The 18,330-nt window shown below is 41.2% G+C and overlaps 2 protein-coding genes across 14 annotated transcripts in view; one reads left to right on the plus strand and one right to left on the minus strand.

The window, feature by feature from the left end:
- Positions 1-18,029, plus strand: part of LOC110976301 (short transient receptor potential channel 4-like) — a 106,543-nt gene extending 88,514 nt beyond the window's left edge. For all 6 annotated transcript variants that reach the window (XM_022229445.2, XM_022229450.2, XM_022229446.2 and 3 more), the window contains 10 exons: positions 6,247-6,371; positions 7,760-8,257; positions 8,611-8,962; positions 9,389-9,525; positions 9,901-10,048; positions 10,424-10,976; positions 11,504-11,702; positions 12,170-12,346; positions 12,561-12,605; positions 13,343-18,029. In XM_022229445.2, the coding sequence (XP_022085137.2) occupies positions 6,247-6,371; positions 7,760-8,257; positions 8,611-8,962; positions 9,389-9,525; positions 9,901-10,048; positions 10,424-10,976; positions 11,504-11,702; positions 12,170-12,346; positions 12,561-12,605; positions 13,343-14,020 (2,912 nt within the window). In that variant the 3' untranslated portion in view covers positions 14,021-18,029. The remainder of the gene's footprint in view (positions 1-6,246; positions 6,372-7,759; positions 8,258-8,610; positions 8,963-9,388; positions 9,526-9,900; positions 10,049-10,423; positions 10,977-11,503; positions 11,703-12,169; positions 12,347-12,560; positions 12,606-13,342) is intronic.
- LOC110976357 (uncharacterized) overlaps positions 1-18,330 on the minus strand; it is a 159,621-nt gene that overhangs the window by 140,488 nt on the left and 803 nt on the right. The window lies entirely within an intron of this gene.

Below are 18,330 nucleotides of genomic sequence, written 5' to 3' on the forward strand. Positions count from 1 at the left end.
TGTGAAATTGGGAGCTAGTTCCAATTCCATAAAACATGAATTTTTCCATCAAATAATAATTCTTCACATCCTTTTTAAGACAGAAAGTGAGTCATTTTATTCCCATGGAATCTACAGATCAACAATAGTAGATTTTCTTTTTAAGTTTAAATAGTTTAATAATTTTATTAAATACGGAACAAGCAAAAGATTCGAATTACAAAAAATAACCATTCTGTAGCGTCAAAGCAATATCAAAGTGCAACCTGACTGATAAAGCAACACCATTTCCTTCAACAATAAATCTTAGCCCTGTAACGTGAAGGATGCAATTCAGCCCTATTAGCTGGGTAAGGGTAGCCTTCACCTGGCGAGTCAGCGGCGTCTCCCTCGACTTTTTATCCGGGCATGGCCTCCTGATAAAAAGCGAGACCTGTGCCCGACTTTGGAACTAGTGTAGAAAAAGGTCCGCGCTCTGGCCGACCAGTCGGTATGGAAATTACCCAAACGCAAGGCCTGGGCATTATGCGGATGCCTACTGGGCAGGTGGCGGGCGAACAAGAGGGCGAAGGGATGAAATTGATTTGCGGCCGATCGGTAGTGCATCGCGTTAGCAAACAAGCCGAAGCTAAGCCTCCGGCTTACTTTCGCCAACCGATTGAAGTGTGCAGTACCAACAGTTGACAGGGAGTCCGGTATGCTTCCGTGCGCGTCGTAACCCTGCGCGCATTGTGCGTCACTGCTACTGTAGACAGCACAGCGCTTTGATGAATTACCTAACTCACCAGTAATCAGTAGGAAGAATTGGGAGCCGGCAAACCAGAAAAGCTTACTTCCGAGATGAATAAAATGGTCTTCATTTGAACTGAAGGCTGCCTTGTATATAACCCTCCAACATCAATCAGCAGTATTTTTGACAAAAAAAAACAGTTTGGGGGCTTCTGTGTATCGTAACAAAGACATCACATGAATATTTGAAACTGTTATAATGAAGTTATTCCAAAATGAAATTAAAAATATGGTCACAATCAATTGTACAATTTGTGGTTCGTTTACAACGGCTAGTTCTGGTGGAACAAGGATGGCTGAAAAAAATGTAAAAATAGAAAACAGACCATTATCACAGGGAGATTCATAATGCCAAGATTTATACGGTCATCATAATACAGTTTTGTTTTTGTGAATTCCGATGAGTCAAGAGTCTATCTGTGTACAAGACTGAACAATAGACCGTATAGTTGACAAAAATGATATCTTGAGAATCCCCCAAAAGCCAATATGTACCAGACATTATTTTTGACACTGACTGCTTTCGACGAAAGGCAATTAGCCGCAGGTTGCGGTGCGTCTGAGATTTATCCTATGTTTGTATGCACGGGCCAGTAATGAAATCAAGATCGGACCCTAATTGGTATGTAATTTCGACTGGCGACGGACTCATCCGGACGCTACAGAGCACGCGGCACATGCGTGGTTCACTCCTTAGATAAACAAAAAACATATCGGGACAGTCTGAGTAAATGAATCCGAATTTGCTTATGGTATAATCCGCACATGTTGCGGTTATGCTGCGTTCTTGGTAGCTGGCCTTGCCTGCTCCATTGGCAATTAGGGATTAGTAGAGACAGCATATGGCGTGGAATGTTAACAGTAAATGATAATGACGACCAAATGCGATGACAATGGCCGTCACTTCATAATTTCAGGAGAAATCAGACTTTCTATTTTGATTTATTTGATTTATTATCATTGTTACATATACAATATGAAATATACCATTTTTAGTTAAAATCCATTTGATTGCTCACTTAAAAACATACACTGACACTTTACACAAAAATCACAATAAAAATAATTAAAATTATTCAATTATTCTTGACAGTAAACTACAGCAAACATTAAATTTTTGCAAATTCTAGTAAGATGTGCTCACTGTCTAATAATTGTTGCTCCAGACTTTAAAAATTCCAATTAAGATATCTTACAGCTGTGTTAAACAGGGAGACTTGTGTTGTGTTCGCCCCCAACTGATCTGTATTTGTGTTTGATTATTTGAAGAGTGCATTTGCAGGATGGGAGTCATCACACAGCATTTGCACGACCTAGCTGAAGAGTTCGCTGCCTATAGATCTCCTAGTTTGGATTCATTCTAACACCGTGACCGTCAAGAGACCGAGAAAGACGAGACTCTCTGAATCGCGAGAAAGTCGCAGCTTGTAAATTTACAACCAACTGCAGAGAGACTTTTGCAAATAATGCTCAACAAATTTACTAAACAGAACGATTCTAACCTTAATTAAAAACCCAACAACCCTCGGTGAGGCTGGCTAGGTCAACGTACATGTCAAAATGCTTGACTCGTAGGACTTCGCTGCAACGATGGATAGCAGGAGGGTACGGTACACGTATACAGGATTAGAAAAACTCAACATCTTAGACAGAATACAGTAGTTGTGGTAATGGTGTTGACAGCGAATATGGTGACGGCAATGGTGATTACCATGGTTTATACAGACGGACATTATCAATAACGTTTTGGCGATTTTTAGATGTTGAAAACAGCTGACGGGACTGCGTCCCAATTCCGTAGGGACAAGGAGTTGATTGCAGTGGCCAGATCAATGATTTCGTCGGAGCGTGAAAGGTTTCAATCACTCCTTCAAGTTCAATAATGTCACAAATATTTCACTCTAAACTTGTGCACTGTTCAGACCATGAAGACCATAGGCCTACATTGTGTTACAACACGCAAGTGTTTATGACCAGGTGTAGAGACAGTTTGCTTTCAAAACTGTAACGGGAAAATGAGAGTAATTCTTTTGGCGTTTTCCTGTTTGTTGGCGCGCCTATAAGTGATGAAGTGTCCCAAGATTTCCTAGATGCTTTCATTATATGCTTAATCGTGCTCTTGTTTTAATCTTTGGTAAAGGAGACAAAAGTATGTTGTAGTAAACAATATGTGAGGTGCCTTGACAGAGGTTGTCCCGAGTACGCAATGTATTATATAGAATCATCCAAATGAGAAACAAGAGTTTAGAAATGAAAGGCTTCTGGTTTGCAAATGCCGCACTTGTCACACGCGTGCAAATTAGTGTCTTCTCAGAGGGTGGGCGCAAATCGCATACCGCAGTGATGGATGACATTTGTTGCCTTGAGAAAATCACGAGTCATCACTGCCCTCCACCGATCGCACCAATTTCACTTTTTGTCTTTTAATTATGACTGGCCATTTTGATTAGGCGTGTTGTCGCCGCAAGGCCAAAATACACAACCCTTCAAACAAGCTGTGAAATATATTGGAGAAAAGTTGCGCTTTTCCGCTGCATCAGTATGCACGAGGGGCCAGCCTCCGCTTGTGGGAGACCGTTATCCGAAACCACCTTGACTCGATCAAACCACGACACACTGGAGAAATTAATTATTCTATCCGGCGTGTTTTTGATGGCCTGTATAAAATGCGAGTTACCGGGCTGTGCACGCTTCGTCGCTCAAAAAATTGCTGGCATGAGGATTTGATTAGTGTGCAATAATCGCGTTTTGCGGTGGCTCTTTATTTCGGTGAATTGGTGTCTCGGCCGCCGTAGGACTGTGTATACAGGGAGTTGAATGGTAAACGGCGCAGGGAACCATCTGTCGCCAGCACCTGCCTCGGAAATGTTATCGAGGAATACGCGTAAACCAGTGGCACATAATTATTAGCACTGCCAAAGTACGGTTACTTATGACGTGCAAATAAAGGGGCGCTCAGGGAAAGTATGACGAATTACAATGGACATCTTAAGTTGCATGTATAACAGTCTCTACATCAGATTTGTCAGATGAAGTTTTAATGCATAACATTTATGGCTGGATATTTAAGCCATTGCTTACTCTCTTAAGTGCTTCAAGTTGGCTACCAGCGAGGTATCAATCACAACTTCATTCCTACCAGAAGCAAGACTGAATGTCAGTTTACCTTTCAAATCCCTTATTTGTAGAATCCCCGACCCTGGTTCATTGTAATTAGAACAAGAGGGTCGTGACCTGTGGAGTACTAATTGGATCACAGCCTTGCGGGCCAATTCATTACCGCCCGAATAACGATTTCTAACGCCATTTTTTGCAAACGCTGCGCCACGCCGAACCGATACTGCATCCTAAAAGTGATCGATATGTTGCCTTGGTTTCAGAGGGGATTGTCGTAGTTGTCGAAGGTAAAGAACAACGCTGCGACACGACGTAATTGAATCAATAACACGTGGCACGATAACAGGCAAATTTAGATAGTCTTGACCGCACTGCTTCCTATCGCTCCTGTTCTTCCACCTCAATCGGGGCGTACAGCCTCTTAAAGGATTAAGGATCTAGGAACATGTTTTGGTTAAAAGGGAGAAAATACCGATATTTTTCTTCTTGAATTTGCGTTTACAAATTCAATTTATTAGTGAGATCAAGTTCAGCATTTTATTCCTTTTGGAATGGATCTATCACCTACTTCTCCACAGTACACAAATACCTAATAATGATTTACAACTGGGTAGGGAATCGTTTTCGATCGTTTGCAATGGTTGCTCGTTTCGGTCTGAATCAGTGTTAATGTGCCTCTTTCCCTTGCCATGAATACCTAGGCCTAACTGTTGAATACCAAGGTGTTGCTCATGGTACTATTCACGTAATAATGGTACAGCAAATTATCCAGTCGACCTGCATGTAGACAAGGGTTTCAGGTTAATAAGCTTTCAACTGGGTCAAGGTTACCTTGACGGCAGAAGACTGATTGTTAAGACGAGGTACAGGCTTGCCCTCCTCTCAAGGTTGGATCTCCAGAAGAGAATTATCCGTCATTTCACATGTACATGTAGTCACTATTTCAAAGCTCTTTCTTTGCGCATCAAACTTAACATCTTGAATTCAAACTAGGCAGCTTTCAAACAGTTACAATGGGGCTTTTCTTTGCGTATCAAACTTAACATCGTAAATTCAAACTAGGCAGCTTTTAAACAGTTACAAAGGGGCTTTTTATGATTAAAGGTGGACTCACTAAGAGGTTCAAACAACGTTTATCTTGTCACACCGACCGGAAATGCATACATAATATGAAAAGACGTAACGCATAATCGGTGTGAGTGTTTTCCGGCCCGTGTAAATTACCAATGAGACATAGAGGGAAATGAACTTGTCAGCATGAATGTACTTCTAAACTGCTGAATGACGTAAACACTGACCAAGAAGCCCAACTTAGGGGATTTAAGCTTGGGTCATAGTGATGAAAGTTGGAGCAAAGTTACCCACACAAACGTATGGTTATTTACACCTGCTTCATATTGTTTACAATAGGAAGAATTCGTGTCAACTATGTCACATGAAAATGGCAGAACGAGAATGAACATATTATTTGTTTTTATAGTTTATTAAACACGACAGAAAGAATGATCTATGCTGGCTTCCGCATCATAATACTCGTATGGCCCTTTAAAAATTTAAAGTTCCATTTGGCTGTAATATTACTTCGAAACAACTGCATATCATTAGTAATTGCCAATATTAGTGGACACAATGGAGTACAATTTTATTTTACATAAGAAAACGAGTGATCGACCTTCAGTGTGGGTACAAAGGTTTCCATTAGCAACTACTTAATAGGAGGGACGTGGTGTTTCCATGACCACGCCCCTACCACTGCGCTGGCCGGGGGCAGTGCACTTATTCAGCTTAATCAAGTCGTCTTGCCGTCTAGCCCTCGGGTATCATATGCCCTTAGTGAAAACGATATTACCGAATTAGCAGAGCGGCTGACATACGGGCGTTTTTGTGTGTGGGCATGGGCTTTTAGGCTATGCGAGATCTCAATGGGGGGAAATGGTTCCGTCATTGCCATCCATAGCTGTGTGACTAAACGGATTACTGTGGGCTGGGGAATTTCGCATGAAATGAGTTAGGGCTAAACAGTAACATTCTTAACTGTTCATACAACTAAACTCAGTTTTTCCATTTTTTTTTCATACACTGTCCATTCAAATTAATTCAATAAGTTATGTCCGACGAAAATCAAAGGAAAACCCTAGGAGATAATTTAAAAGCGATTGTGTTTGTTCGTTTAGTCTTTGTTTGTGGGTTTTTTTTGGGGGGGGTAACAAAGTGAGTCTGCAAATGTCATCTTCTGGGAGTACAATTTTCACCCAAACCGATCACAACACAAAATGTTAATAAGGTAATAATTTTACCAGTCACTTTGTGCTAGCATATGCCACCATCAATCATATTTTATCCGAATTTGCCTCTCCACAGATATTATTAAGTTGCTACTAGAGCACAGCGTACAACTGGGGGACGCCCTCTTGCGGGCAGTGGACGAACAGTTTACGAATGCCGCGCAGATGATTTGTGAGTACATCAAACAGAAGAACATCCCGGTAAGATTTACGACTTCTTCTAAATCAGCGCTTACGCCAACATCACAGATTCTAATCAATATGAGTTTCCAGTGAATTCTGCATACTATTTTAAACTCGAATGTAAAAACCACTCAAGCTTCTCACTTTAGACATTATTTAGAGGGGTCGCATCATATCCAAGCTTTACATAAACTCCTTTTCACATTTGCGCTCGAGAGGGGGCAAAATATGCAAGCAAGCAGTCCGTAAATGCAGTTAACCAAGTGTACTTGATTTTTCCAGTAACACATTGCCTATGGTGCAACTTGATTCACTACCAACTCCACTTGAATGAAGGTTTAATTAATGCTCAAACAGGGACCTCGTTACAAATGGGTACAGCAAAGGTAACTGTTTTGAGATACTCTTGAATTACTACTTCATCTGTCTGCAATGCCGTGTTTCTTCCTCCGCACCAGCCTCGGATGTGACCTCTAGTCTTTATAATATATAAGCAGCTGAGGAGAGAGGGATCATATACTGAGGAAGCGTCTTTGGATTACCTGCTCTAAGGATAATTTGATAACATGATTACCAGGCGATCAAGAGCTTTCGAAGGAGTACCGAGAGACGATAGATAATCGCATTACACATGCATTAGATATACGAAGACCTTGACCGTTGGGGGGCATTCGTGTCTAAAAAAACAAAAATGCTGGGGCTAAAGTGATTGATTAATTACCAGTTAACTAATCCCTTAATTAGTAAACATGCCGTCATGGGGATGCCCAGAAGAAAGTGATAAATTGCTGGTGGGGCTATATTAATGGATTACAAGGCAGGCCGGCAGTTTACCTGCTCATTCGTAACTGACGCATGCATATTTATTTGTCTCCTGGGCGTACGATTGAAAGGATAGGTTGTAGAGTATTTTGTTTATGATCTCAAATGTGTACTGTCCACGAAGCCACAGTGCAAAGTCGTTTTATTTGTTATTTGTGAGATCCTCCCGGAGATATTTAAATTTGCTGGCCTAACACAAAAGGGGGTTGATTGTAATTGCTTAAAAAAAATTCTGATTTTTCCGTGAATCTGTAGTGTTAGCATAGTGTTGTGTGCTTGACAAAATTCCATAAAGCTTGAATATCTGCTATGGCACCGTGATTGTGTACCTGTTTTAGTTTCGTATGGTTCTTTCTTTGTCTTTGTACAGTGAAAAACAGTATGACTTACCTGTCATTTGGGAATGCTGCTTTCTCGAAAGTAAATACGAGTGGAGTTTCGGGGTAGCAGTGCTCTAGAAATGTGGAATTTACGGAAGAGTACAAAATCTTCGGGAAAAACAGGGAAAAAAGAAACTTTTTATTCCATGTTTGACTTCAGCATCTTCTCAATTTGTCTGTTCCTCGAATGCTGTTTTCTTCCAGGAATTCTTGAATTGCCGCGCGCTGAACGGCGACTTCCACCCGGACATTACCCCGATTGTACTGGCCTCCCATCACAACAACTACGACATCATCAAGATCCTCCTGGAGTATGGAGCCCGGATCGAGGACCCCGAGTTCTACGCCTTCAGCACCCAGACCCAGACGCTCCAGCACTCCCTTGGCATGCTCAACATCTACCGGGCCCTGGCTTCCCAGGCCTACATCTCACTGACCAGCGCCGACCCCATCCACACGGCCTTCGAGATGTGCGTCAAGCTGCGTAAGCTGTCCCGTAAGAATCCGGAATTCTCGGAGCAGTTCGTGGAGCTGGCCGGCCAGTGCGAGCAGTTCGCGGCCGACATCCTGGGCCACATTCGCAACCACAAGGAGCAGACATGTATACTGTACCACGACCCCTACCTCTGGGGAGCGTACGTGGAGGGCAACGGAGTGGGGCCTTACAAAGTCAAGATCGCCATTCACTATGAGCAGAGGAAGGTTAGTATCATGATCGTGACTATTATAATAACGTTGCTTTTGAATTATACTTATTCCGGGGCCTCAAAGCTTCAGATGAAACGGTACAAAAAATATATATACACTGTAGACATTAAGTGCTTCGAGCACTTCAAGGAAAGTCAACTGCCTATATCACAATTATACAATTCAGACTTTGTGTACCCTTTACCGGTAACGATGGATGTTAATCTGCATTTTTGAATCATCAAAGATTAAAGTGATAGACAATGGCGGTAGTTTCTTTGGTTACCCTTTTGGCTACTGGAAGATGGCTCCTTTAATGGACCCTCTGGGATCTCTAATTCCGTCGCGTGTGTTTGATGAATCCACAGTTTGTAGCTCATCCTCACTGCCAGCAGAGGCTCACACAGCTGTGGTACGAGGGTCTCCCCCGCTGGTACGATTCCAACTGGCTCTCCTCCAGCTTCTTCTCAGCCATAGTGGCCATCTGCTTCCCTATCCTCAGCATCCTCTACATCATCTACCCCTGGGGCAAAGTGGGCGCCTTCATGCGGATACCACATGTCCAGTTCGTCTGCCACACCTCCTCTGGTCTCTTCTTCCTGGTCCTGCTGGGTCTCCAGTCGTCGGGGGGACAAGACGAGGACGCGGACGGCAATCCTGTGGATTCCAGAACTCTTGAACCCACGTTTACTGAGTGGCTGGTTATCTGCTGGGTAATCGGTAAGATGCCAGAGTCACATTCTGGCCCGATTCCGTAGAGACGCAGAAAAGACTCAGGAACCGTTTATCTTTGTTGAACTAGAAGGCTTGAAATCCAGACTGGGACCCACTGAACCCCAAACAAGACAAGAGTCCTCAGCCTCTTTGCGAAAATAGTCAACAAAAGTAATGCTATGCTTCCAAGGACAGCCACACAGTTGCACAAAAATCATTTCAATTGTAGAAGTTTAAACTAACAGCCAATTTTCAAGTAACAAAACTAATCTCTTTCCTGGGTAACAAAAAAGTTCCCTTCACTGTCAAAAATGGCCGTATAAATGCATTAAAATCAAATTTAATACCCAGTAAAATAACTGCATGTATTAGGCGCTAGCAAGTCATCTTACATCGATTCCTGATTCACTGCTAATTTATTACTTTCTGCAGGTTTAACTTGGGCCGAGATAAAAGAGTTATGGTACTATGGCTCGAGGTATCTAACAGATAGATGGAATATTTTAGACTTCCTCACCCTATCTCTCTACTGGGCATCCATTGCGCTCAGAGTGGTCGTGTACCTGCAGGTAATCCCACAGTAACTTGTCAGTTTCATTCAGTGAGCCAAAGGTACAGACATTAACCGGCTGAATACATCCTTTTCCTTCAGTTTGCAAGGTTAAAGAGTCATTTTTTAATTGAAAATCATATAAGCAGGGACAAAGCAGAAACAGAATTCCAGAAACAGACCGCTTTTGCCATTGGCATCAACTCTTGTTCTTTCTAATCAGCACCGTTGAAATCGTTATGGAAGTGACAACGGCTAATAAATAAATCTCCTTATACAAAACGAAAATCTTACTGTGGCGAATTCAAAGACACTGTTATCGATTTCAATGGTTTGCTGGCGGGCTCTTTCTAGCGTTGATAACTCGTTGTGGTGCAATTTTTCGTCACTCAAGGCTCTGGAAAGAACAAATGCATTAATGGCAAGCACGGCTAACACAACCATGCACCCAATTACGACGGACACCATGACAATATGGACGCCTACCGATGACGAAGATGATTTCACGCCCAGTGGGGAGTTACCGTCCAGTATGCCCCCAGGTAGGACGATTTTGGCCCGAGGACGAGACAGTGTTATTTGCTACTTAATACCACATTTTGAACACGATCATTAGGAAAAGTGAAAACAAACACTAATTAATTAGAACACTTTTTGAGTATGCAATATCTATTTATAGTGAATCAATATTAGCTCATAGTGAAGGAATTACTGGTTTAACGCCAAGCCTGATGACTGAGAAAACGTCAAATATCAATGTAGAAAGTCTTTAAGATTTCTTTGGAAATGATATTCATACATGAAGACCCCAGCTTTGGTAGAAAACCCTAGTTGAATACCCACAATTCAATTTCAGCGATGCTCGCTGTACCCGAATTTCATGTATATCAAATTTTCTATTTTGCTGTCACACTCAGAAGTGGACTCGGAGCATCTTCTGCAGGCAATCCAGGAGTTGACCACTCAGATAGAGATCTTGAAAGAGGACCAGAAAAATAAGGACGGAGAAATCGCCGATAAACTGGTACTGATTGACGGCACTATCAGCAAATTGGACAGCAGGATGGCCACGTTCATCGAGTCCCAGGAAAACGACGGGGGCGCGTTCGGAGGAAGCACGGGCAGCCGACGGAGGACAAACTCTGGGGAATCGTACATTTACACGCCACCCGACAACCGAACGGGCAGCAGGGCAACGTGGAACAGCGATGATCCCATGCTCATCTCCGAGGGGCTCTTCGCCATAGCCAAAGTGTTGAGCTTCTTGCGTCCCATCAGCTTGACCGTGATGAATCGCCACGTGGGGCCGATGCAAATCTCGCTGGGCGGCATGATGTTCGACATTGCCAAGTTCATGCTCATCTTCTTGTTTGTCCTGTTTGCCTTCTCGCTGGGTATGAATCAACTCTACGGGTACTATGCCTCCGAAATGATTGCCAAGTGCTCCACCTGCAGAATGTATTTCAGTTCGTAAGTTCTAATGTTCCTTCTTTGCTGTCAGACCGTTTGCAATGACGTCATACATGTCCCACGCACGAATCTGTGCAATCATCCAGCGTTGATTTCAGGCCGTATCCGTCACGCACACTGTTTGCAATGGAAACGGCTACTGACAGTATCGTACTACTAGCAACAACAAAAGCCAAGTCACCACGGAATGCCCGAATGGGGACTACCGTGACATAAAAAATGGCGGCAACCTAAGGACCGTGGGAGATGCAACTTAGAACGTAAACGATCTGTAAAGTTCCGCCAGTCATGGACGTCTTCAATGATCAAAATATTTACTGTATCAGCAAAGGCGTTCAAATGTACACTTCAGTCAGAGTTTGTATAACGCTTCCGCAAAATAGGGTCATTTTACATAAGCATTGAAACAATCACAATATATCCCAACGCTCTGGTTGTGCTTTACTGTCAATCCCAAACTGTAAGGTTAACATATATGTAAAAGAAAACATTCTTAATTTCAATTTGATATTTTTTTCCTGCTGTAGTCTTCCAGAAACCATGGCCACTCTTTTCTGGGCGTTGTTCGGTCTTCCTGATTTAGAAATTTTGGATTTGAAGGGCGTGCCTCATACGTTTACGGAGGGCGTGGGCGTTGGACTTTATGCTGTCTATCACATCATAGCCATTGTTGTTCTTATGAATGTATTGATTGCCATGATGAGCAACACGTACACCCGTATTGAGGTAGGTCCCAAAATATTTGACTATAATTGTATCAACTGTTTCCTTAAGAGATTAGATATTTCTGAGCCCTGTAACTGAGTGAAGTTTGCTTTGGCAAACTTTATAAATATTGAAGTTTTAACTGTTTAAGTTTTAAGGTGAAGTTTGAACAATTCAGGATTTCTCGAGCTTTTTCCTTCTCTTATAAAAAATTTTCGGGAGCGCCCTCATAAAATTCCATTTTACCAGAATATGGACAACAATGGAGAATGTATAAAATGTACAAAGAACACTTAAAAATATAAATCAAGCAATGTCAACAGACGGCGCCAGACAATGAAACAAAAAACTCAGAGCAAGGATAAACTGATTTTTCTTGGACACTTTGATATTCCCCGATAAATTTGTCCCTTTTCAGTCCTGGATGTTTTGTGTGCCACATACAAGTTCTAAAACCAAGAACTTTTCATGACAAACTTTAACCACAGGAAGATGCAGAGATCCAGTGGAAGTTTTCACGGTCCAAACTGTGGATGACGTACTTTGAGGGTCGTGGGACCATACCACCTCCCTTTAATGCTATCCCGACGCCCAAAACCATCGGGTACATCTGTAAATGGACGTGGGACAGAATGCACGGCGCACAATCTCGACAGGAGAAAAAGGTGATCGTTGAGGGAGAGAGTGATTGATCCTTTATTTCTCATTTGAAGACTATAAGCAAGCTAAAACGTTCAGTTCACCCTTTGGCGGCCCCCAGCCTAATTCTGAGGTGACTTATGTGAACTGCGAGTTAATATAAACAACTCCAAAGAGAGATTTTGAAGTACAAGGATGAATCACATTGAGAGTTTACAAATGTGCGTTTTTCTCTTCCAGGAGAGAAGTAAGGCTTTTATGGAGGAAAGAGAGAAACAATACAGGGTAAGTTCAGAGTTTTGAATTGTTCTTTAATGCAAGTAATATTACAGACAACTTTTTGTTAGTAGTCATGGAATACTGACGATGACAAGTATAAGCCTCTGTAAACTTGACGACACTGCGGTATTTAACTTCTAGAGCCTTAACTAGGATACCACATGAGTCCTTCACAATCCTCCAAGTGCCTCCATGGCTTCAACGTGGAATCATATTGGATTCAACCTTATCCTCTAAAAAAATCCTCCATTATTTATTGAATTCGTTACTTGGAGGGGTAGCCACAGCCTCAAGCCTTCAAACGCCTCTGGCCAATTCCAATCATTAAGTTGAGCCAGGGGGGATGATTTCCTCGAGTAGTGGGGATGGTTTCGCCTGTAATCTGGGTCTGAGTTTATGCACGGCTTAGCATGAAACAACACACTGACACAACACCTTGGTACCATGCACCCTTCGCAATCAGGTATACGCTTTCTGCCATTCAGCCTCACTTCTCCAAAATCGCTAAGAGAATTTTGGAGGATTGAAGAGGTTGGGGGTCATGAACATCAATGTCAATGACAACTTTATGATGGTGGGAATAACTGTCACTGACTTTGTTCTTATCATCAGCAAGGTGGAAATAGATACAGCTTCTGACGGCCATGTTGGTAACAGGCCAGTGTAAGTTGGCACACACTTTTTTCATACTCAAAGGGTTGGTGGCTACTGATAAAACAAAGTTTGGTCTTGCTTTGTTGCAGGATATCATGGGCAAGTTGGTCAAACGGTACATTTTCGACGCCAAACGCGACGACGAGGAAGGCAACCAGGAGCAGTGGGTCAACCGCATCAAGCAGGACATCTCCGGCTTCAAGTACGAGATGTTCGAAGCCTTGTCCGGGATGGACTCCAAGATGCAGGACATGGAGCACCGGATAGCCAACGGGCCCACCGACACCACAGTGGGTACCCAGATGTATCAGAAGATGCACGAGATCGTCAAGAAGCCCCTGTCGCGGCCGGACAGTATGGAGTCCGTCAAATCCGGCTGCTCCGAGCTCTGTAAAGCCGCGTCGCAGGATTTGCTGGACTCCAGGAACTCAGAGATGAATTCAATGCCTATTTACGACACCGGAGAGATGGAGTCGCCCTCCACTAAGAATAGGTACAAGCCGAAGTCGCCCTCACTACCGGCAAATATTGCCTCTTACATGTATCCTCCGGAGTGGGAACGATATGAACCTATTCGGTACATTGACGAAGATCCCGAAGTGCCATTATTGGGAAGTCCGCGGAACAGCATCAGCAGTAATAAGAAGCGTGGGAGTAGTAGGCGTAAGCGCAGACACAGCACCACCCATCTCAACCACCTCGGCAGCATTTCACGCAATAATAAGGACGTTGTGGAAAACGCGTTGGAGAGCACCACTAAGGTTTGACCCAACCTCAGCTCCAACAGTATTTCTTGGCTCTCCTCTACGGCACCTCCATGAGCGCGCAACGTGCTGATTGACAAAACAAGATCCCAGCCTGGAGTGGAGCACAAGTGTAGGTCAGAGCTGCCTCACTAATAAGGATGCAATACCAGCAGGACCATCGTCACTAGATGATTTTCTTAGTTATTTCCGCTGAACCTTTGTAATAAAGCAAAATATTGTTAAGCCACTGCTCACCTTCCCGTCTTTGGAGTGAGTTGAATTTATAACAGATTTATAACTTTGTCTCCTTGCTCCGTCAACTACAGAAAACCTTACTGTATTCATATTTATCTAAATACTTAGCTATTGTCCTAAATATTACTTGTATTTACTGTCACATTGTTGGTTAATATGTATATTATTTAATGTTGTGTCAGATGGGAATTATTTAATCAAATTTTACATTTTCGTTCGACAAAAAAATCAGGTATTAAAATAGATTATTTATTTAAAGTGAAACATTGAATTTATCCGTGTAATATTTTGAATTCTCATAACTGTTTTGCGGCATATTTTTTATATTATGCTGTAATGAAAATTTCAAGGAAAGGATGTAAGTAGGCTGAAGAACTGACGTTTTCAAATTGTGTCCATATTATGATTAGCAATGCGGATTGAAATCCCGGTTTGATTGCTGAAATCCAGTCACTGAGAACCTCGCAAAGAACAGGCAGCACTGTCGAACAAATATTTATATCTGTCATAATAACGCTGACCAGAAACGATCTGGACCCGATTTCATAGAGCTGCTTAAGCACAAAAATTGCTTAAGCGTGAAAAGACCTTGCCGAAAAAAACAAAGGTCACCAGCTCAAACTCTGTCTGATTGTCACGCCAACCAAAAGACAGCTAAATGCGATCCCCAAACAAAATACATCAAATAGAGTTTTGGCTGGTTACCTGATTTATTAAGCAAAGTTTTCTCGCGCTTAAGCAAATTTTGTGCTTAAGCAGCTCTATGAAATTGGCCCCAGCTTACAATTCAAGTCAATGCAAGCATGTTCCTTTGACGATCAATAATCAGTATACCGCAACCTTGGTTACAGATATTTGTATCTTGATAATACGCACGGAATCCATATCGCGAAAGTCCCATCGGTTTGTAAATAATTACACGTATTAATGAACTTATTGTTTGAAGATTCCAGAGCTTTCATGAGTGTTTGGTTCTGTGAATTCGGCTTGACAGGTGAAAAACTTCCTTATGATGGAAGACAGTTGCGACGATGGCATGCAATATTAGCATGACTGCATGATCACACCAGTTATAGAGCCTCAAATGCATAAAAGATATTCCGTATGTGTAAAAGTACAGTAGGCCTATTTGGTCAACAAAATACACAGCTGTTGTTCTAGTTTTGAATAGCTTATTTGTTGCTAAAATATTGAAAAGGTTCACATTGTAAGCCAGAGTAAGTCTGTATACCTCTTAAATGTTCATAAATACCGAAAGGAATAAGATATTCCTATTGCCTATGAGCCTGTCCAATGACAGGTACGTTCATTGTAGCGGGTCAGTTTAAAAAAGTAAGACTTAAATGAGTGTGCAATGTGTTCACAAAATGATACCTGCAAACGGTCCCATGTAAAGAAAATGGTATACGCATGCGCACGTGATAAAAACCACTGAAAGGGGATTGGGTTCCAAATGAAGGCACTTCACTGTTTTTGAAGAATTTTGATATGTGTATTTATGAATAGAACTAAAGTGTAATGGCGTCTTGATGTTGAGATTCGGTTAACTAACAGAAGCCACGCCCCTCTATCGTCATCACACGTTTAATCCCTTAATATGTATAATTGTACACATGAATTATTTGTAGTTGTAGAATGATATTAAAGTTGCTGGTATACAATACTATACAGAAGTAACACGAGTCCTTTGCAGTACTTTAATGGAGATAGGAATTTTGAATTTTCCTGCCATTTTTATTGGGCTATATTATGTGGAACGGTTTTTAAATTAGAAGTAGCTTCGTAGGGGATAGAATAGGCGAGGTTTGAACGAGTTAACTACGGAGATATGGTGTAAGGAAGCTTTTGTCGATTGGCAACAGTGGCATTGTCGAAAATAATTGAGTAATGTTAATTTCAATGACTGCATTTTTTTTCTTATAGAGGGAAACCTTTAGAAGATATTAGCAACAAAGTTAATTTTGGTTTTGTGTGTCTTCTGTGTAATATACATATAACTCTCCAAAAGAAATTGAGCATTAAAGTTTGTACCACGCAGTTTGAAGGCATCAATAGATCAGTTTGTCCTCGGGCAAACTTTTCACAAGATCTTATAATAGTCAAATTTTCTTACCTTCAGATGACGTTTTGAAAATAGTATGTCAAACTGTCATATCCCATTCATGTCAATTTCATGACAGCAACAATGAAATATTTGAAACTAAACATACGCTGTTTTAGACACAACAAAAGATTGTTTGTCATTTTACCTCTTCAAAGTATTATGCTCACTACCGCATGAGTAAAATGCCCATCAAAATTCACTCACAACAAGACCTGACTAATATCATCAAGACATTTCTTGTTGGACTTACTTTGGTAAGATGAAAACGATGCCTTAAAACCATTAGTCATCAGTGTTTGAATTTTTTTGTCGATGTGTAAGTTTAAAAATAAGAATTTCTTGAGGTAGCACTCAGTTTATTTAAATCATCATGAGTCGCATATTATTACGGTGTACATGTATGTTATTCTAATCATGTGTTCGAATTAATATCAACTTTTTTCCCCATTGACTGCTGTTTACTTCAGACATATGCCTAATTAATGTCACTGTCAGAAAATATCACGGTGTTACACAGATGCTTGCAACTTGTCACAAACATACTTCTAAATCTGTGACATCATATTCTCCCACAGTGTAATTCATAATGCAAGCCTATCAGTTTAAGCTGTTGATGCTTACTACGGGGCAGTGAAAGATATTCCAAATTTGCAATAATGTTCTCCAAGTCATATTTAATTTTTCCTTTCTCTCGTGTAATATGGGGTATTACACTATTTTGGATCTCTGTTTGGTAAAGATTTCAAATATTGTCGAGGGAATTTGAAGTCTAATGAAATTATTTTGATGTTTTCAAACACCGACGTCGTTGCTACAGTGACTGACATCACTTTACTGCATTCTAACAAGTTCGGTTTCTCAGAAATGTGAATGGCCAACTCGAGCGAAATGATGGAACTACGATTCGAGTAGGAGATGTGAAGTATGGACTAATTTTGTGCGGTTGTACCTTTCATGCATAGTTATTCCTCAACAAATAATTATCCATGGCAACTACCAGCGTCTAAACACAAAGGTGTCACTTGATAGTTGTATTTATTTGTAAAGAAAGTAATCAGTGAATTAATAAATATTGTAAACGTGGTGTCTGGCAGGATAACCAGCGAAGTGTTGTGTGCATGAAAATGAATTGCCGCAGGCTCGGTTTCAGTATCTTATTCTTTAGAGTCTAGTTGCATGCAGCAATTATTTTTCGCATTCTCAAGACGACTCTTCTCACGACTTTTCGAAACTGGAAACAAGGGATAAAATTAAACACCTCTAATGACTTAAACCTGTTAGAAAAATATCCTTCGGAATTAAACCTCTAATTGGAAAGAAAAGGCCATATTAGGATTCTAGTAAAAGATCTGTTACAGGGGGAAGTCATTTGAAATAGCTTTTTAACAGTATGCGTAACATCAAAATCCCTTATATAGACGATTACCCACAATCCTTTGCACTTCTGCATTTGTGTTGTAGCTTTGTTTTTGTTTTATAGTTTATTTCTTGTCCACATGCATGATTAAAAAAAATATTTATCTTCTGCTCGCGCAGAATGTGACTTTATATTTTCGATAATGGTTTCAAATCCGAGGCAAGAGCAGTTTAAGCGATATTATTGTCATGTTTATTATTGTATTAAATTGATTAAAATTAATTCACATGAGAAATAAATGACGCTTTGGGAAACTGCGTTTTATTTCCAGTTATTTACGGCTCATTTCATTGTGTTTGAATTTCTTTTTACAGCCTTTCGTCAGTAAAGGGTTCTTGCTGTACAGTGGAGACACATAATGCAGGGGGAAGGTCAGGGGCTTAACATAGCTCTCACTATCCTTGGCTATAGGAAATTATATGGAGAGCGCTCAAGCATAGACCTACACGAGACTCAATGGTGTTTCTTTCTTCACGGTGTGACTATTTAGCGCCCTCTATTGAAATGTAAACACGTACATTTCTGAGGATGGAAAAGGTCAATGACTGAACACCA

This window comes from Acanthaster planci, linkage group LG11 (assembly GCF_054643075.1).
Source record: "Acanthaster planci isolate LZ-2023a linkage group LG11, COTS_SCS, whole genome shotgun sequence".
NCBI classification, from domain to species: domain Eukaryota; kingdom Metazoa; phylum Echinodermata; class Asteroidea; order Valvatida; family Acanthasteridae; genus Acanthaster; species Acanthaster planci.